The 23,470-nt window shown below is 35.1% G+C and overlaps 1 protein-coding gene across 4 annotated transcripts in view; it reads right to left on the bottom strand.

Annotated features, from left to right (window-relative positions):
* Positions 1-21,516, bottom strand: part of LOC113548785 (teneurin-m) — a 68,051-nt gene extending 46,535 nt beyond the window's left edge. For 3 of the 4 annotated variants that reach the window (XM_026949847.1, XM_026949849.1, XM_026949850.1), the window contains exon 1: positions 21,216-21,516. In XM_026949847.1, coding sequence (XP_026805648.1) covers positions 21,216-21,249 — 34 coding nt within the window. In that variant the 5' untranslated portion in view covers positions 21,250-21,516. Of the gene's footprint in view, positions 1-11,245; positions 11,274-21,215 lie in introns of those variants that run through there. The other variant, XM_026949848.1, reaches the window with a different exon arrangement.
* Between the last annotated feature and the right edge of the window lie 1,954 nt (positions 21,517-23,470).

Raw genomic sequence — 23,470 nt, 5'->3', positions numbered from 1 at the left:
ATAAACTCGCACAATGTACGCACATGCATATACACGACGCCAAGGCTGAAAGTTCGGGTACGGTCGACGCGTGTCCAAAAGTTTTACCAAACCCCCCCCCCCCCGCCGCCGCCGCCGCAGGCAGCTGCCCCGGCACCGTGCGGACACACGGGCAGAAGATACGAGCGAGGACAGCAGGTGTTAGCACGTGCGAACGTATTAATTACGCTAATTACACCGTATATAGTTGTTTATTATAGTGGCAGCATCGCCGCAGCGCCCGGACCCGCGAAATAGCTGGCGCAATATATCGCGAGCTGTACGTATGAAGAGGTGCGTATAATATCAGTAGGTATACGCGTGTTGTGGAATAGACACCTGTGTGTAAGCGGAACGGATAAACCGAAATAAAATTAAAATATATATATATATATAAAACCAATACGTCGTGTGTGCTTATCCGTTCGGCACGTTCGCTGGGCTTTACTTAAAAATCTGTACGGTCTCTGCCGCCGGCCGCGACTAGTGCACCGGTGCGTGACCCGGTGGAAGCAGCGACTCCGATCTCGCTTGACAATACATTAATAGGTCAGGTGTAGTGCGCGCATCACTGCAATAGATATCGTTATGTGCGACGCGGACATCGGCTTCCAGGCAAATCCGGTCGAATTAATAAATATTATTATATAAAAAAAAAAAAAATTGTAAAGACGACAAACTGGAAGATACGATGACGTATAGGTATATATCATCATAAGTGTGTGGCGATTGTCAAATAAAACCCTCATAAAACGACTGCCTCTATTGTTATTATTGTTTATCATGTTTATATTGTTATTGTAAACACCGTAAAAATGCTCATAGGCACTATACTAAATTATCTTTCTCTCTCTCTCTCTCTCTCCTCGCCGTATTCCCGCGTAATATTGCCGTTGGTGGTAAACTGGATACCCACCTACATAAAACGAAATAAACGGACAATATTAGCGTTATTAGTGAATATAGTCCGTATTAGTTGAGTATCACGATTTGCCTGTATATGAACTAAAATAATTGGCCTACAACGGGAATCGGCTTGCATATTTTAATTTTTTATCTTTCATAACGGTAAAGGTTTTACACTTTAAATATCGCACTGTAAAAATATAACAACGTTGTTTTTTTTATGTCTGTAACAAAAGTTAACGAAGTGAAAACGATTTTTGTTTTTTTCAGCTAACAAATAATTAATTGTATCAGTGGAGAATTTTTTTTTTTTTAGACAACTAAAACCAAGAATTTGTTCAGTTCAAAAAATATATACACAGGTAGGTATATATTATTTTAATAATTTCACGGCTGAATGATTTCTATTTAAAGAAAAAAACAAATATGAATTATATTAATTTTACACAAATAAATTGAATATTCTTTGATTAATTATAAGATAAATACTTGAAACCATTAATTTGTTAAAATATGTGCGTTATTTTGGGGTTTTTATTATAACAACATTATTTATATACAAGACTGAAAATCTTGGATTCGATCCAAATTGAACAAGTGTGAAACCGATTTTTAAGAAAATTTAATATAAATATAATATATATTTATATGAACATTAAAATTAAACATTTATTAATTAAGATGATTTACTGCAATTTAAAAATGTACTTACTGAAATGTGTTTAAAAAAAATTCTTTCAACCACAGTAATATTTTATTCTTAATTTAAAAACCAAATTATTCAAAATGCCACAGATATATATTTAATAAAATTACATTTTCTTTATGTACAATGAGACGAATTGGAAGTATGTTAAAAATTTCGATTAAAATGAATACCTAAATAAAATATGCAAATAAATTCATTGGTATTTGAACCCTATTCGTTCATTACGAAGTCGTAACATGATGTCCGATGGATATAGTATTCGTCGGACGATACCTTACTTTTTTTCTCCCCGAAACGCTGCAGAGGTGGTTCCGGAATGTTTAATATTTTAATATTCATTTGAACGTTTGACCATTGTCATGGACAATTAAATATAAATATGAAAGAAAAAACGCAAATTCGTAATCGATAAACACAGACTGGCGGCGTCGGCGCCTATACTATACATAGACAATAAATAACGAGGAGTGCTACACCAAAATACAGTCCCTTTTCACGAACAATAGAACCAACGAAGAGCGACGGCGACACGAGTTTGTCCTTGCGGCGTCTGTGACCCGTGGAGAGGTACAGGTATAGGTTTGTAATTTTCTGAGTACAGATGACGCGCGATAAATGGAGCGGTGGCGCCCGACTAAGGTATGCCCATAACACTGTGGCGACAAAATATGAAAAGGATACAATTGTAAGATTCTTAGTCGAGTGTCTGTCGGAGGGATTTGACCATAGAAGAAGGCTACGCTTATAATAATATCACGATACAGTATTAGGAAAAAAAAATTTGTTTTGTAACGTACGAATGTACCCACGCATAGGGATTTTTTTTTTTTTTTAAACAATTTACTAGATACCTTTTTTTGATTTGAAGTTGCGTAATACATTGAAATCAGGGGAAATAATAATAAAAAAAAAAATAATATTATATTTCATATATGAAAAAAATTACTTTATTGTAGGTAGCGTTATGCGATGATGATCGGGTGGTAGATGTTATATTATTAAATATTTCTTTATAGAACCTATATTTAATTTGCCACAATTTTTTTCCCCCGTCAATTAAAACCGTGTTTGTAACCCGATAATTATAGAACGCATATTAAAACAATACGCTGTAACACGAGCCAACAATAATTATTTATTCAGTCAGACGGTGTAGTTCAATATTAAAATACAGCGGTACAAATAAAATTGAACGTATACCTACAACAACGTCAAAACGAGCACACCACAAGACTACCCGGACACGTGATAGCGTGTTTCTTTGTGACTATAATATAAAACAGTATATACCGTTTGAACGCGATGCGCGTAAGACGAGTGTATTATTATTGTCAGGACGGAGAAATTATGGGATTTGCGTGTTTTTTTTCTACACTTGGCTTTCACACAAAGCTAACCAAGACGAACATTTTTATCACAATATCGTGACCATAAAAGTATGATTTTTTGCATACCATTTCGATGATTTTTCCAATAAAAATACACATTTTGACATTTTTTACACGTCTCGCACATTTCTGCAGACATTTGTAAATTCAACATTACCTCTGTTATTATTGATAATTTTCACACAATACAGGGCACTGAAAGTTGGTTTTGATTTGACGAAATATGACAACATTTTTCATATAGGCCATCTAGATATGGCCTTAACATGAGTATTTGAATATTTTTAACAAAAACATAAAACTACTTAAGTATTTATAGAATATTTGTAAAATTAAAAATAAGCATCTTGTTATAGTTATCAATAGTTATTTGTGTAGAATCTTCTGAAATCTGACGTCAATTTTCAACGCAATAATAATTATAATTGTATACGGAATATTTACACACATTAATATATTTAAATTTAATTACTAGTTTCTTACACTCGTAAATTTTTATGTTTTTAGTAAAACGAAAAATGTGTTAAACATTGACGTTTAATTGTATTTCTGTGAAATGTGTGCACAAAAATGTAGATACTTATTTCTATAGTTAAAGTTTACTGGATACTAAGAGAAAAATATAAAATAGTGTGAAAAAAAATTAAGGTAACATAATGTTGTTATTTATCTCGACAATTAGATAAATCAGTATTAACAGTTTATAGATATTTTGAATTTTTTTTCGTGCTCATTTCATCAATAAGTTGAAACTTTTTGTTATTAATATTATAATATTGACATTTATAGGGTCACTTATATTTTATTTTATACATAAGTTCGAATTTTGTACCACCTATAATAATACTATTAAATACGATAAATTAAACACGACAGTATCTTAAAGTCCCAAACCTAAAACTGCACGTCTCGGGTGGTCTCACTGCAGCTATCCCAGACCAATTCACACTGTCACAAGATTAATTCGGCGACATTCCGGACGCGGGCGCCTGACGATTTTCTCGGCCACAGGACCGTCTCGCCACGCAGGATTAATGCCGGATTAAACGGCTGCCGCCACCCCCCTGTCACATACATACACACACACACTCACAGCTCAAATCACCTCAACTGCTACCCCCTGTACGGGTGAAGTCAAATGGCCGACGCGGGCGGAGAGCAACACATTTGTTGGGACGTCTGTGTGTGTGTGTGTACAATGCATACACATACACACACACACACACATATATATATATATATATATATATACACTCTACATTATATATTATATAGTGTGTGTGTGAGAGAGAGAGAGTCTGTCTGATGGCCATTTCGTGCCGGACCTGTTAATTATGTCACTGCCACCACCGCCACAGCTGTATACGGCGTACCGAATTATGTGTAATAATAGTCGCCGTTGGACAAGGGGTATTAATCATTTCACCTCTGAAAACGTTTCACTCGTTTCCCGCAAAATACCTCTACAGCAGTCCAGACCGCTAAAGGTTGCACCACGCACCATGGTGGAAATCGGATTAGGCGTGTACTTTTTAATCGAATTCCCTGTCACGCCGAAACAGTTCAACGATAGTAATTGTATTGATTTTAATTTAAAAACTGCGCCATCCACTACGGACTGCGATCGTAGGATGACCATTTAACGTTTAATTTAAGCCTTTGCAATGCTAGAAATTATTTATGTATAGTCCCGCGCATGAATGATTTTCCATCAGTATATACAACTACTTTGTACTGGCTAACGTTACTATACGATACTCCACCATACGATATTTCAATAATACAATTATTATTCATACTTAAATATTAAACGTCTAATTCGAATATCTATATATGTAATGGTTTACTATTAACTCAATACTGAAATTGCTTTAACCTAATTTTCGTTTCGTTCGAATGCGGCGCGCCGTCATCGAGGATAAAAACGGCAAATTGAAATAAATAAACACCTCGTTAGTTCGATAATACTCAATCCCCAGGTCGAATTACACGCTATCCGATCGTACCAGGTTCTCGGTTGTCGTGTTTGGAATTGTTTTTAAAAGTCCTTTATACTACTTCACCCTAGCCTGCCGTTTACCTACTTATTATTATCATTATCATTACGATCTTCGGCAAACAATCGTTAATATTAACACGCTAACGCAATAAATACATTTTTTTCGTTCGGAACTTGTTTAACACGTAATCGCGACAAGCAGTAGCTCTTCTTTGAGGAAAGGGGCAACTAACCTAGGGACGGTATATTATGTATTTATATTATATTATATACTGCTGTGCTCCGGCAGCGAGCACGCAATTAATGAAAACGGTTATTTCGTGTCGGTTAAACGAGCACCGAGGGGCACTGAGCATTTGAAGTAATTAAAAACCTCGCCGGCCATGGTAGGCCACAATCGTGTCAAATAATATACGGCCAACATTACCGCATATTATATACACACATACGCATATATATATATATATATATTATATGCAATAATATATTCATTATTCAACGCATACTGAATTCCAGCGAAAGACTCCCTATTATGATCGCATTGAAATTAAAGTTGACATAACATTTTGAATGAAAAACTTAATAAAATGATATTACGAAAATAGTGATCGTTATGGAAATAACTAAAAACTGATAAAAATAATTTATTCAAAATTATAGCTGAAAATCTAAACTATAATGAATTAATGGACTGAAGCAAATTGAAAAATACAAATTTAAATTAAATAAAAAAAAACTATAGTAAACCAATAATAGATAATAGAATATTAAAATACACTTAGAATAAGTATTGATAGTTAAATTGAAAAAAAAACGAAAATAATACAATGGCATATTATATTAAAGGCAAACCACGTAAATACATAACAGTATTTTTAGAATACGTGAATCGAGAACATTTTTAAAAAGATTTAAAGGATAGCTTTTGGTTTTGGTTTTGTTTTTGTTTGTTTTTTGGCAATTCCTGCGATATAATATTATATATAGCACGATATAAACACACCACCTCACCCGTCGATTAATTCGTTTTCCTCATTCTCGGGAACTAGAGACCCACGAGGGCTTTTGGACGACAGCCAGGCTGAATAGCATTTATGTCAAACTCAGATAATATTATGGCGGCTATTAAGGGATAGGAAACGAGTGCATGTGAGCGACATGGATGGTGAGAGAGACTGAGAAAGACTGATAGAGAGAGAGAGAGAGAGAGAGTGAGTCAGAGGACCTTTTATTAAACTACATATTAACCGTGGCGCGCTCCACAGCATAGCTGACGCCATTAAACTTCTACTCGTTCTTACCGTACTCTATACTCTCTCATATAATAATCGTTTACATGGGGAACGCTAACGAATTTTTCTCAATAGTGTATCCCCGATGTTAGTGGCAGTGTTGTATAGTCTGATGTGGAGAGGGGACACCTTTCCCAACGGGAAAAATGATCGGGAAACGTTATTAGCAGAATGTTATTATAATACTGTGCCACTGGTACACGGTGTTGATAAGAATCTTTGAACTGTAGTTAAAAATTTGCATTCATTGCTCGCTTCATAATATTATAACCATAGTATATTCAACCTTCGGGAAAAACACTATTTCGTGTAATTTCCGAGAAGAAAATTATCAAGAATAAAGTGGAAAAGTGTTCGCCCATATTATATATTCCATACTATATACGTTCTCCAGCAATTTATACGGGAAAATCGTTTTACTCGGCATAGTTACGCCCGATGGAAGCGAATTGCATACTGAGTAAAATAAATACCTATTAAATTGATTTAGACTGATATAAGTCTTAAAATACATTCCTAATATCATATTATATAGGAATGGTATAAAGAATAATAAATGCTAATTATGTGCTCAACGTAATATGACAAAAATGTAATTAAACATATAGTAATCAAAATTCAAAATACCCCGTTAAATATTTATTTTAGTTCCTCTATTTGATACAAAATATATTTTGCATATGAAGTGATTGAAGTATAAAATATTTCATGCATGTGCGTAATAGAGCGGAAAGCCACGGTATGCATATATACATAGGTACACCAGTTGTTAATAAGTTACAACAATTTGTCATTATTCAACCCAGCGATACTGTTATTTTAACGTAAAAATATGCCTTTAAAACGACATTGTTTACCATGTTGAAAGTAATAATAATAAAAAACAAAAAAAACAACAACATGCAGTTAGTGCATTAACTATGGTGATTGGGCAATATGTTTTTTAAGCACTACAACCGCGCGTCTCCATTTATACGTGGGCGGGGGTTGTACTGAGTGAAATGACTCGCAGTAGGTAACACTGCCGACGCCTATAATAATAATTATATACAATAATACACCCGTGCGCGCCGATTGCACAAGTGCGTGAAGTGGTTAAATGGACTTGGCGGAATGCTGAGTGTGGGCGGCCGATGCAGATTAGGACGGGAAACGTCCGTCCGTGTCCGGTTTTTCGGGCGGTCGGAAAGTGGTGTGAAATCATTCGGTGATGAATGGGCCCAATTACTGTCTCGCGCGAGTATTTGTACGGTCTGTGTACATAGGTTTGGTGAAATATTATGGTCACGGTGGAGTGGCAAGGCGGAGTTGTATCGGATGTACACGATGACGTGTAGAGGGTGCTGCTACGGCGGGGTCTCTCCCTGGAACTTCGGCTAACTACAATTACAGGGCGAACAAAGTCGCATTGAATTTGCCACCCACCCCTACCCGCAAACTCGACCTGGCCATCGAAGCCTTTAATTACGACACGGTCTCCCTCTGGATTGTAATGTTACAGAACATCGCAGTCCGGGCGGTTCGTTAAGCCCCTCCTGGCCCCCCGTCTCTTCTATCGCTTGCTCAGCACACAATTAGGTCTGCGGGACATTCGATTCCGTGCATATATATATATATATATTTATATATATACAGTCGGCGTAACCCCTGGGATAGACTTTTTATTTTTTCTCTTTTTTTATTTTCTGTATTTATTTTATTTTTGCTAGAATTTCATTAGTAACCGAATACGCCCTACGTCGGCTTGTCAGCTTAACGTTCGCTAAACGGATTTCGCAGCTTCTCGATAGCTTATATACTATACACTATATAGTGTGTATCGGGTATATAGTAGTATTGCACGCAACGAACAACGTGTTCTCTGGAAGTTTTGTTCCCAGGACGCGGAAAAAGTTTGTTACTGTGACATTTATGAAACACGACTACGGTGGCGGGGATGTTAAAACGGGTGGCAAATCCGGCCTTACAAACTTATTCGTGCGTTAGTATGTTAAATTTAATACTCTGTACGAACAATATAATTATGCAGATTTTTTTTTCATAGTTTACCTATCTGTCTTTTCAATGTTCGGAAGTCGGTATTAACTTACGCAACATGCCAGCCAGATGTTTACTTCGACCATATTTCGAAAACTTCTGGGTCCCATTGAAATCAATTTGTTAAAATATAATCTTAGGCACACAGAAAAGTCAGATTCTTCTAGATTTATGGGTGAATGTGTCCCATGAGGGTTCAGGTTCGGAACAAATTGACACAAATCGGGAAGCTTTCGTATGTTTATTGGCTTGGTCAACAAAAGGGGATGTAATACAATTGAAGTAGTCCCAAAATACAAAACAAAGGAATACATTTATCTACGTACAGAACGAAAAATTCTAAACTGTTTAAAATCCTACCACATGACACGTCATAACTATAGTACCTTAATAGTTGTAAAACACATTTAATAATTGCTCATAATCTGACGTATAACTATACTACTTATCCACATTTTACTTTTTATCTACACCAAATAATGAAGATAAAAATAAATACTCGCGTTAAGTATAGGTAACAATAATGATTGTAATTTAAAATGCAATAATCTAGAAAATTAATTAATCAATGTATAAATCATATTGATACAATAACTATACAATGTAAAGTGTATATTATAAACATAATATAATTTGAAAAAAAAATGTAATTCATTATTAAATTATATTTATTTAAATTGTAAATTATAACAAAAACTACCTAATGATAGATTTATGCATTCTTTTTCTTCATAATATATTTATTCAACCGAACAAATGAGTGATTTTTTTCCTATTAAATTACTAGACTACAATATTAAAATAAAATATAAAATTTTAAATAATTGTATTATTACTTAAATCATATTATTTTCAATACTGAAACATTAACTCGTGAGAATACAGAAATAACGCGAATAAATATAACTCATTGCTTACCAAGTGATGGAAGTATCGATATAGCCGATATAGATTACTATTTATACACGATTATTTTTGTAATGTTATACGTTTATAGCCAATGGCGGCGATATTCAAATTATAAGTATTGAATTTTTAAAACAAAATAACATAATATTATACGCAAACAGGCACCACATCGAACGCGTCAATGAACCAACTTGAATAATATTTCACAAGTGGCCTTGTGTTCAGGTATTTATAACGCCTCCGGATCGTTGTTGGAGCATAGTCAATTGGCCATTTTTATGACCGCCATCCGAATGGCGTTTAATGAAAACTCGTAATTCATATTTTAGCATCATCTTTATTTCAAGCGCGCCGAAAAATGACCCCGCTCAACATGCCGCAGAGTCCCATTCCCCTGAACACTACTTGCTGTAAGAAGTGATATTTATGTGCCGTTGCTCGGGCGTTTGACATTAACGGCTTTTCCAAATTACATTTTTGTGTATGCCCAACGACAATGGTTTTCCCCGGTTCTCCTCGCCATCCCACCGGCACACGACGTTCCCGTCGCGCATGGCCGGCTTATTGCCCGAGCAGATACCGCGGGACGCCATAAATCTTACACCAACTCTGTGTGTCCGCCGAGACTATTCACGTCCCCGGGGGTGAACTCAGAGGACGGCGGATTTAATAAGGCGATTGTATACAATTATTCAAAATATTCTTGATCTCATTTATCAACGTTCGACGTATAGAAATGACACGAGCGGGCAAATACTCTTATGTTTCCGAAAAAATATAAGTACATTACAAAAAACATAAAAAATTAATGCGTTCGATGACTTGCGCGACAAAAAAATTAACAATAGGCGCTTTAAAGTTCATGGTATACGAGCACCAAACTTTAGCACTTTACCGCCACGACAGCAGCATTATTGTATGCGATAGGTGACAATAATAGCATTACCATACAGTTTCCTTAAAGAATTAATGAGATGACGACGGTGATAATATAATAAGTTATAATGATAAGACGTGGACGTTTGAGAATTTAATTAGCCGTGAAATAATATGTTTGACACCGATTGCAATCGGTGCGTGCCAGCACGGAAACTCGCGAAACCTACACCGCGACACGATCGAAAGTAAATACAATTCAATATTCATTAGAGCTCGGTTTGGTATCGCACAGCGGAGTATATTATAATACGAAGCCCGTAGTAGAGAGCTCTTATACTTAATTCATCGGACCGGATGTTTCGCCAGTCTAAGCGTATTTCCGGTCGGATTCATAATATCCTCGGCGTCTGTGCTGATAAATCATTTCCAAAAGACCCCGCCAACAACATCGTACATACTACCCCCGCCTACCGTCACACACTTTCTCCACGCATACGACTCAGCTGTATATAATATATGTACGTGTAAACTTGTACACATACACACGCGCATCCGCCTTAAAGGGTATAGTAGTAATTAGGTTGCAACTTTAATTGGTCGGAAAATCCCCGGGTCCGGATAAACTCAAAGGAGGCGGTGGTTTTCTGTCAACTCTGCGAACTCTCTTCGCCGGCATGGTGCACGGAAGGTGTATAACGTCGGCAGAACTTTTGCAGTGTCCTCGCCCGACCACCACACACTGAAGCGTGCCACCGGTGCGCCAAACTAATTGTGAGAGAAAACGCACACGTCACACACCGAATACAACTATATATATACATATATATATATGTATGTATCCACCGTCAACGTGAAACTTTAATTGCAATTTTATTATAATATCGGACTATCATCTCCGGAGTTAGCGAAGGCAGGGTAGAAGGCAAGTCGGTTTAAAAAGACTTAAATGATTCGAATATCGTTCGGACGTAAAGCTATTTATCAAAAAGTTCACACGGCAACAAAATACATGGAATAAAGGACGGGGGGGAGTGGGGAACTCACAAACTTTCTCACAGGCTTTTTGGTAATGATTAAACGAACTTGGAGCCTTGTTTCAGTTTCTTACCTGCCACCTTCATCCCCGAAAACTCCTAATTGTTCCCGGCACAGAAACGTCGCATTTGTCTGTTATAATTGAGATAATTAATTGCGCACACTCTTGATGCAAGCAGTAGAGACAACGTCCAATTAGTCGTGATACTTGCCAAAAACAACCAGGATATACATTTTTTTTTGTGTTATCGTGAGCTCTTAAAAATATAAATGGAAATTGCACAACATCCGGCAATTTAGAACTATAGATATCGAACTCTCAGTGTTATTTTAAACTAAAAATAAATCGATAAAATTATTGCTTTTTAATACTTCATTATCAAATTTAAATAATTTCCGGGTTAGCCTTGATGTCTTATCAGTAGTTGACATTTCATAACATTAATTTCTTATCGTTATAAAATAGGACAAAAGTCATTAACTACTTTACTACAGTTGATATAGTTATTTTTTTTTCATAGTATCAGCTACAAAAAAGTATCGACAACGAATTATCAGACAAAATTATTTAAAAAAATTATTTATACAGAGCAAACATATTTATTTGCTCTTGCTATTAACCGTGTCATTAAAAAATTTTATATATTTATTATTTTATCGAAGACATATATTGTGTTGAACGTTAAATTTTTAAATCAATGTGAATACAAATATAATTTATTATAAAATAAAAATAAAAATTTAATGATCGATTTAAAATTTTAATACACAAAATAATTTACTGAACATTTAAGTTTATGCCTAAGGCATTTAAAAAGATTTCGACACTGAGACAAAAAAAAAATAGAACTGTATTATTGTACAATGTGTAGGCGTATACTGTAAAATTGTTATGATATATTTGTAACATTTGACCAAACAGGTGTGCCGAAGGGGACATCGATTAACAGTTCGGTATCGAGTGCCAGCTAAGTCTCGCCGTCATCTGTTGCCCGACGTAATATTGGTAAAGCATATGGGTGCGGATAAGAAAAAGTGTAAAAGGGGTTTTTAAAGATGAATTTCCAATCTGTTACATACACATACACGAGGGTTTTAATCTTGCCAGGTCGGAAAGGGTGTGGAACGAGTTAACGATCCTGGCGGACCACAGGTACCTGTGCATGCGGCGACATATGGTTACCGAGAAACAATATTACAAAACTACATTATTATATTATATACCTAACATGTTATTTTAAAAAACTCTTTTTGTTTAGTTGTTTTCTCTCGCCTAGTGCACGTACGTATTTTATTATAATTTTTTTTTTTACCCACTGTTATAAACTAATGTGTTTTCATTTGTCAAGGAGCAGGTAAAAAAAAATACATTAGGGTAAGATATTGAACACGATGCAATTAACCGTTTACAGACTAAAAGAGTATATTATCAACAACTTTACAATACCAGAGTACGTCGTGTATTATTCGTGTCTATAGCCTGTACCTTATATATATTTTATATAATAATAATATACAATGTTATATACCGTATATTTTGTCGATCTCAGATACTTTTGGATAAAAACGCCGTGTTCTCTACCCTGTTTTTAAATTATTTTTGTGTTTTATATCAGGACATCTAATATATGTATTATTGTTAGTGAAAATAATAACCCATTTATTCCGCAAAAACATAATTTACCTCGGTGGTTTGCATATAAAACTTTTTTCGCTTATGTTAACGTCGAGTTAAAACTATTTAATCTAGATTGCGTATTATTATATTTTACATCACACAAGTACTTCAATGTGTTATACTCCGATGAGTATACTTTCATGTATGAAGGTAAAATAAATAAGTACAACGCGCACTATGTGTTTTTTATTGCAACACTGAGGACATAGTGATCATATTATTACGGACGATCTGAGTGGTTACGGGGTAGGCATTATTATTACTTCGACTGCGCCGAACCTTTGTAAGAGGAAATGAAAATAAGTTTTTGAAATAGAATATGACGGTTTTCCCTCGGTAGAGAAGTGTAAAGATACATCGCAGGATGTTGCGAAAGTCCACCGTCGCCCGCCGACCGGATAAACATCTGCTGTAAGCACTAAATGGGACAATTTATCGAAAACGTGCATCCATTAGTTTTGCTTAGGACATTTTTCACGCCGGCTCGGAAAGGGGAAAATAACAGAATAGGATCTTTCTCTGTATATTGTGTATTTTGTTACAAAAAGCGCTTTCCCGGGATAGCTTATATTATTTTTGCAGCGTGAGTTAGGTACACTAGAAACGCATTTTGAATACAGCCGCGTACTTCCGCGTCGATACGTCGCACGTTATATTATCTGGGACCGTTTTCGACTGCCAAGTTTTTATCTTCCATCGATAGTGTGGGGTATTAATATACTATACGGCGCGTGTGTATAATATATATTATATAACCCCGTTCATCCGTGGATATAACGCGAGATGTTCCTACCCAAATAGTATGCCAATCGTATACAATATATATTGCTATGGTCTTCTTAAAAAAATACGTCGCGTTCGTAACAATTTGTCTAAAAAGATTTTATTACACTGATAAACGTATACCTATACATATTTTTTACAATTACATTATTATATATAAGTACCTAAAAAACCTTAGACGTCGGCATCCCTCTGAAATCCGATACGTTCGTACGAGATGTATACATAACCGAGGCAGCTGATGTTATACTATACGGCGCGTACAACATATATTATTAGCGTATTACAAGACGCATATAATGCCTGCATCGCGTTTGATTTTACTTTAAACTGGGATTAAACGTGTAAAGAGAAATGGGGGACAATACGGCGGGCCAGGTGCCGTACCCTTAGTTTTGAAATGGATATTCCGTTTATAGAACAGCGCAGTACATAATAATAATAATATATCGTAATAACGCGTAGGCGTTTAAACTCCGGCACTGTTATCACGCGTCGACCGGATGCTGCCAGTATCCGTTGTCAGCTGTGGTCCGTCAAACCGGAACGGATATTAGGTGTATATATATATATATAAATATACTATATAACCGCCCCAGGATCGATAGCAATTCGCATCACACATAAATATATATAAATATGTATATCGTATTGGTCGTGTGAGCGGTACGACGCGACAGTGGTTGGAGGCGGAGGCGTTAAAATAACACACGGATAGAATCGAAAGGGACGGGAGGATATTATTATTATTATATTCCACACGAACGGATAAATATGTGTGCAGCTAAATCAACAAAAAAAAATAATAATAATAATACGAGACGAAACGACTATAAGAACCTCTAAAGAGGCGGCTTTTAATCGCATCGACAATCGCACATTGTCCGCGCAAGATCACTCGACATCTTGAACAGCTGTTGCCGTCACGTTATCCCCTATATATGTGCTATACGTACCAACGAGGGTTCTCAAAACTCGACCTGCGAGTCAAGTGCACACGAACAATGGCCGAGAGTTTAAAATAAAATTAATTACCCGGTCGGTATATACATACACGACACCTATTATGATAATAGGCAGTTATTATATTATATTATGTACCTGAACGGCCCATCTCCGCGAAAAATAACATAATATACGTTCGAAACTGACTCCGCACACGCTCGTCCCGCGACCACCGCGTCCAAGATAGCCTCCGCTCGAAGGTATTCTCATTCACGCACCCGCCGCCTCGGTCTTTATGGCTAATTTTCCAGGTGTCTCATTACGATTCGTCTCGCTGGTCGCGAATAATCGATAAATTCGCTGTTGTGTACGAACACGGTGCAAAGAAACTAACGTCTCGCATGTGTGCGTCGTACACTATAAAATAAACATGGTGAGGTCCTACAATGGGTCACGCCTCTCCGACGACCGGCCGAATCGCGTCTGAAGTGGCTGCTATTCCGTTTTTCACGGTTTAACAGTAAACCGAAAATATTATTATGAATCGCAATCACGCGCACGCCTTTTTAAAACCGCCACCGAGGAACCGTACATGTATAATACAAATCGAATTCCTCAAACGCTCGTGCATAATACACGGTCCCTTAATATTTCATGTTATTAGCCGGCGCAAAGGCTTACAGATGGAGCCGGTTATATTGTTTTGTTGATGTTGCTGAATGTGGAACAACAATGGACACAATGCAGATTCGAAAGGGGAATTGGCCCGGGCGTCCCGTTGAGATAATTCTCGAATTACAAAACTGGAATAACAATAACGTATACGCGAGTAGCAAAAAAAAAAAAAAACACGGTGAAAAATTAATAATACCTTAGGTAACAATATGAAACATTTTTTTTTTTTCAAATCTACATTGTTTGTTTAACCTTATAGAAGAAAAAAAGGGTGGTATGATAGATATATATATGTATACATATATTTATTTTCTATAACAAAAAAAAAATCATGTACCTATGCTATGCGAAACTAGCATGTATCGATGTCCGAGATACGACGATAAAGAATTTATTTAATAGACGGAAGAATCCGTACGAGCCAAGAGACCATATGGTCGTTTTGTATAAACCTGATTTATATAATATAATACACTTTTGAAAAATTCTATCGGTCTCTGTACTTTGATTGCAATACCGTTGAATGACAACAAATTAACACGAGAGCATTACGCACAACAATAGTTAAGTACCGGGTTACGGTCTAGGTTAGGTTTGAGATTGAAGTTTAATTCGCTACACTTATTTTAATTTATACATTCTTATAATATTGTGTGCGCGTTCTGTGACTGTAACACTATTCATTATGTTGTTAAAATAATATATACTGCGAACTTATCTGAAACGCGGAACATATTATTTTGTGGATGGTTTCGTGAACTCTTAAAGATCGTGAGGGATTGTTGGGGAGAGGGAGGGCTGACGTGAAATAAGTCATTTACAACCTCTGTCACTAATGAATACGTAGCAAAACGTTTTGGTACCGACTAACGAGTTTTTCAACCTCAGTAATGTTACTTCGCAGTGTAAAAAAATATTTACTCGAACACTATAATACGAATATAATCGTAGAGTATTATTATTAAATACGACGAAATAAACAATAAATTATCACGCGGATTAAATAAAACAAAAATCCAAAAAAGATTACTTTGCAGGTATTTATACAAAGATATATCTGACATGAGTTATTAATATTATTGTGTCATTTTACACGATTACGTAGTTATAGAACAAAATTAATTTTTAAAACTTGTACACATTAATATTAACCAAACGACCTAAGCATACAATAAGCCAACCGTGTTTGGGATAATATATTACACTGGCTGTCGACGAAAAGTTGCTGGAACCAAGTGTAGGTAATACTTTTGTAGCGTGTTAAAACAACTCGCGTAATATTTAAATGTTTACCGTCTAAGGTCTATTGTAAATAATACTTTCGTTGTTGATTATCAGTAAGCCGCGACCTTTCTACTATAATATTATTATGTTCTGTTCCTTACATTGTGTTTAATACAAATAAAACCATTTGTGTGAATAAAATAATTAAAATATCATGTTTTCGGCCGAAGAGAAATGTTATTCACTATATCGGACGACCTTGGATCACAATCGTCTCGATACAAATCGGTGGCTTTGATGGTTTAAAATATTATACAATAACGGCTTAGTACAACAGGCATTATTGTTTTTACCACCGGTAAGACGAAAAAAAAAACACACACACACACACAAACAGCCATGTGTTGGACACCGGTAGTCACCGATTCGAATATCAATCAATCAACTATAATACATAACAGTACGCGTTCACGTGCGTCGTGGTATAAGAATATAAGAATATATTTCTCTCGTTTAATCGGAACTACAGCTGCACGACATTAAGTGCCATTAAATACGAGTCGTTTTTTCTCTCTGTTTCTCCCGGAGTAGAGTGTAATAATATCCCCTCTCTTTCCACGCACGTACTCACTAATCCCGGTAATGTTTACCCCCGTACATTTAGTGCTATAAATAATAATAATAATAATTTTAATACACAACGCGCCGCTGAAGGGATTCCTAACGAATTAGCTTTGTTTCCGCGGCCAACCGTATCTAGATGTCTGGTTTCGAGCAGACAGCGTGTAATTACCGTGGATAGATAAAAATAAAAACACCATATACGCCATCGCACATATTATACGTACCTACCTCCCCGAAGGTATAATTTGCCAAAACAAAACGAAACGGAAAAAAATCCGTATGCAGATGTAAACCCTTTTTGAAGGGTGGACAACAAGGCGGCGGGGGTTGCGGAAAGGGAGCGATACGGAAAAAATCAACCTATACGATGCGCCGGTTTGCCCTCGAGCTGCATGTGCGGATGAGCAGCATTCCGAGGCAATTGAACTGAAACGATTGGCTGGCGACCGGGTGTTTAAAACGGAATACGACACTATAATATTATTATATAGTAAACGACCATAAATCGTGGTGGAACAGAACGGACACGTACGTAGGGAAAATATTATGTATTGTTTTTAATGTCGAGATCGTAAAAATATCTATGGTTTCGTATTGTAGTATTGCACGAACGAGAGAAATGAAAACGAAAAATATTATGCGCTAAGAAAAAGATACTTTAGCGTGTACTTCATGCTATATGTGGGTAGGTATCATAATATTATTATGATGCCACTGAACACCGGCGATAAAAATATAAAATCGAGAAATCTTAGTTGCAATGTTAGTGTTTTCGTTTATTGTACGAAACGTTATCGTTAATGTTGTCATAATATGAATAATGTTAATAAAAATCAACCGTTTTGTAGAAAATCTCGTGCATGAAGAGGTTATTAGGTTAACCTGAAGGTTTGCACAAATCGTACAATATTTTATATTTATATATATATTGAGTATTTACTATATTTCGAGAAAAATACTTGACGGCAATGTTTATTAGCTAAGTATTATATTTATAGAGTATACCGTATTTCGAATGAAGTATAATTGCGTTATAAATAATACGAACATTATTGATAAATTGATAAAGTACAAAATTTGACTAATTGAATTATACGCTTGGTTTTGATATTTAGTATATCCCACGAGACCGTGTTACCTCCATAATTAATTTTGCCCATATTTCAACCATAACACGCAAAATGATAAAAATGACACAAAATAATAATATGTTCGAATAGCAATATTACATACATAGATATACATTTATGATTCGTCGGATTTAACAGAGTATACTGTACACGATGTAGTAGGAACCACCGGGACGAGCAATTCTATGGACATTTACAATTCATTAAGGTTTTTGAAGAAAAGATCAAACACTCACTTACCTGCCCAGATTTTTTGAGAAATATTTTGGGTTTACGCTTACGTTCAGTCTTCGTCGTGTAAGAATAGTTTGAGTAGGATTACAACCCTCATTCAAAGCATATTGGCCATAGCCATTTCTAATCGGATTTAAAATCTAATGATATTCGATCAACCGTTATCACTTTTTAAACGATTGTCCTTTGACTATAGGTACCTATTACCATTCTCGGATGCACAAAATAATTGAAAATCATTGTAATTTTTTCGCTTGAATTACTACAAATGAAAATTTCAGTTTCTACAGTACAAAAAGAATAAAGCAATATTATGTTATTCGTTTGCAGCCGTACTAAAATAGGTACCGGTAAGTTTCAAACGAATCTTTAATTAATTTTATTATTATTTTTATTAGAATAACCCACGGCATCATGGCCATTGGGATTTCACGTTTGTTATAATAGTCGCACATTTATTAATTTGTTAATATTATTATAATGTTTATCATTTATTACATGTACAAATTAATATAATATATTTTATAAATGTATAATTTATTATTAAGTAATAGTAAGTTTAGCTGCTAATTGCAATAATTTTAAAAGAAATGTCGCAACTTCATTATTTATTTTCAACGAACTAGTTTGGAATGAAATAAAACTATTCAAAAATAAAACCGAATATTTTAGCAATAAAATTGTGTATATTTATATTTTAAATCTTACCTACGATAAACCGTACAATTTAGCGAGAAACGCACATTAAGCGAAATCTCACGATGTCTAAATATAAGCCATATGGTTGTATAGCACAAAGTTCAAAACCGGATTGGCCATCGGCGCTTTACAAATATCTCTGAATATAGAATTCGACCTTGCACAGAAATTTAAATCCAACTACTACTACTTCTATACTAATTCTACACCACTATTCCTGCGACTACCTACTAACACTACTACTGTACTGTGCTTTGCTAGAAATTTCGTTGTTTTTTTTTTAATTGACAGCCGGTCATTGTCCGCTCACAAATTTCCCACGGTACCCTCATGTCCCTGTTAGCAATGATACTGACAATAATAATAATAATTATTATTACTATTACTATTATCATCATTATTATTATGCACACGGTCCATTGTCTTCTATTAGTTTTCGCCCGGGATTCGTCCGATGAGCTGTGACCATCGTTGTCGTCCTTTACCGCGGTGACGGACGTAACAATGTTTGACGGCCTGACACTCGGTCGTCGACCAGTGTCGCCGGCCGTCTCATCTTATCGGTCGCCATTGTATTACGACGTGTTTGTATATTACATTATAGCACACAGACAATGCGCTTGTTAATCTGAACACTTACCTGTAAAACAAAAGAATACAAAAATATCAGTATCATCCGAAGCTCCGGGGCACCCATTGTCAGGTCGAAATTATTATTAAATACTCCCCCGCCTGCACCCTGCCGAAAACCACATTCTTCTTATTGTACACATATCTTTTTTATTTTTTACATACAGGGTGTTTCGATCATAAAAAAATAAACCAAAATAAATAACAAATCCTTTGATCGGAGCCGTCAATCTCCGGTAAAATCCTACTCTAGCACTGAGACGTGTGGCGATCGTAATCGTCGGCGATGGCTTTAGTTTGTATAAGTATTATCGTACCTATATACCCTAACTTCTGATTTAGAAAATAATAATAATAATAATAATACGATGTGTTGTTTTTTTCATTCTTCTAAACGTAATGGTTATTATTTTGTTATTTATTGTTAGATGATTTACAGTCAACCATACAATGCGGTCAATTAATGGCTCTTCCCGTTTAGGTCTATATACCTCGAAACGCACGACTCCACATACACAGTACACACACATTCATTCAGTATTTATTCTTTGATTTCATTTTTTTTTACACTACCTATGCTTATGTCAATATACCAGAATATTTCTCCCGTCAAATAACGGAACTTGAACTAAAAACTTGATGATTATTAAGTTATTATATATTATTGTTATTATTTATTGTTTTAGATATGTGTGCACAGCACACGACGTATTGTTTCTAACTAATCAATAATGACTAAAATAATGTGACAAAGTCTAAACAAACAAAATAAATTCCTATTTAAAAAATATTATTTTATCTTAAGTATTATAAATGAAAATAAGTCTGAAATAGCTATTTTTTAATATTTTACTAAACTTACGATATTATGGTATATATCTTCAAATTGAGATTAGGAATATGACATAAAATATTTCAATTGAAATATTATATTACTTAGATTTTCCAACTTACGACTTTTTCTCCCCTTACTGATTTAATGAAGCTAGGGATTTAAATCCCTAGAGATCGATTTTGTCTATAACTCGATTTTACATCCCGTTGGGCAATCGTTGATAGAAATGCATGTATGCATGTATATATAATATTGTACATACAAAATTGATTTAAATCTCGCACATCTATAAAACATGACATTTTATTCCTCCGAGTTTCTTTCTTATTGATGTCATGTACCAAAAAAAAGGTAACATATAAATATTGACCCTAGTTCTCAACTTGCAAAGCTCAATCCTATCGCTCATACGAAGCATAGGTATACATCAGGCATTTTGATGTGACGAAAATACAATATTCACACGCCGTTCGATAAAAATAAAACGGATTTATAACAAACATCGTTAAAAATCAATAAAAAGAGAGACGAAAATGATTTTTTTTTTTTAAACAAAAATAACAACCAAAAGCCTCGGATTGCTTACCATACGGTGGATATCCAAGTATCATGCTTTTCATAAATCACGGTGGTTTAGATCAATAATAATAGTGAACATAGCACGATTGGCACGGTACGATATTTTAACAAGAATGAAACATAAAAGACGATTGTCCGGAAATATTACAATAAATTATTTAGGAAAAACAAATGAAAAAAAAAAATAACACGTAACCCGAAACGAAACGTAAACGATTTCGAACGCAAACCTTACCGCGACGACGAGTAGGCAATACGAAACGGTCTGAAGATGCGCACGGCAGGGCGACGTCAAACTAACTGACTGGATACGCGCCGGGACGACGAACGGCGGTGGTGGCGGCGGCGGCGGCGGCGGCACTGGTTTCGGCGGTGAGAACGTTAGTAATAATAATAATAATAATAATACGATGACGGTACGGTGCGGCGAGAGTGCGCGCGGGTCCCTCTCTTGTCGCCACTCGTAAAAACCGTCTCCCCCCCCGTTTTGTAGCAGAACAGCAGAAGGGTGAAGACAAGTGAAACGGTCAGGCAGGGCGGCCTGTTTCGGCGTAGTTCGGTACGGTGTGGGTGGTGGTGAGAGGGGAGGGGGCAGTGGCGACAATGGCCAATGCTGACAATGTTCAACCGCGGTAAGATGGAAAAATCAAAAATCAAATCCTAAGTGCGTGTCTGGGAAATGTACTTTGGTCCGGTGGAAGAGGGAGGGGGAAGTATACGGAAAACATTTGACCTCCGGCCATTAGAAGTATTCAAAAAAAAGTAAAAAACATCGACGAACATTATTTGGAAAACCTTTGGAAGTACCTATACCCGGAAAAAAATATAAAATAACTACATACTCGTAATAAATATAAAAACGAAAAAAAAAATAAAATAAAAACCAAAACGTACATTTATTACGTTAATTTACTATTATATTATTCGTTTTGCGCATTTCGAGCAGATCTTATTGTAATATTGTTCCACTATATATTATTATAACATTTGTATCCGATGAACAATACGAAAATAGACATTCCTCATAATTGTTAATATTGACTAATAATAATTGTTTGCTATACGATAAGATGATATTAATATATAAGCTATTATTCAGTATATTCATTTAGTGTTTCGATTCGTATAATTTGTTATATATTAGTATGTGTTATTATTGCTCTATTGTTCGACGATATATTATTATATATAATAATATACTATAATTAATATATTATTAATGTTGGACACTTACAAACCCATATAAAACCGATTCAGATATTTTTTAATCCAATTGTCATTTAACGATATCCATATAATGTTAACAATAATTTAAATGTGTATAATGTATTTATGTTAAATCGGAAAAAAGCCACGAGACTAAGAAAACATTAATAGTAGTAATTTAATTACAATAAAAATATATACACGAACGACGGCATTAAATCATAATAAATAAAATACAATTTAATGGCTAAACATCCATTACCATAGTCCACAAAGAATGCAAAATAAACAGATGAACAAACAAATGTATATTAAAACACAATATCGGTAATTGATTATTTTAAAATAATATTTCACAAACGAGCTTTTAACTATTCATTTTTAATCCATTAAAGTGCATATTTTTGTTATTGGTAAAATAAATAGTCTGCGTTCAATTCCCTCTGAAATCTATGAAATTGTAATGCTACACGGAAAAATCTATAAATTATAGGCGCCTACAATGTGTATTTTATGAATAGATTAAGTGTATTGTACCTATACGCTAATAATAGTATACTGACAAAATTCCAACATTACTCATGTCACATTTCAGCGATAAACATTCATAAACAATACCGATTTTTCAATTTCGTACTTAAATTCAATAAAATGTTTTTAGAAAAAACTGAGGAGTTTTACGGTCGCTCGAGGAGTGTGGAAAATGTTGCTGACGTGCATTATTGTGTGTTTCGAGTACATTTTCTGGCGACTAAAAACACCCTTAGGATCAGATTAGTCTTCGATAGCGATCCACGAGCGTTTATTATTACCTGAACTGTCAAGGGGAGGAGGACACGAGGATATCTTTGGCCGATCTAGAAAGGACACAGTCATGCGCCTCCTGTTGTAACGTAGAAACACGTATACTGTGAAAAAAAGGAAGACCGTATCTGTGTAAAAAAAAAAGCAATATATATATATATTATATTTTATACGTTTTCTTTATTATACACACACACACACACACATATATATATATAAATAAAGAGAAAAGTATAAGGCCTTTAATCCATG

Source organism: Rhopalosiphum maidis, chromosome 1 (assembly GCF_003676215.2).
Source record: "Rhopalosiphum maidis isolate BTI-1 chromosome 1, ASM367621v3, whole genome shotgun sequence".
In the NCBI taxonomy this organism is placed as follows: Eukaryota; Metazoa; Arthropoda; class Insecta; order Hemiptera; family Aphididae; genus Rhopalosiphum; species Rhopalosiphum maidis.
The sequence above is the reverse complement of the archived record's forward strand: the minus strand, read 5'-3'. Positions and strand labels throughout refer to the sequence as shown.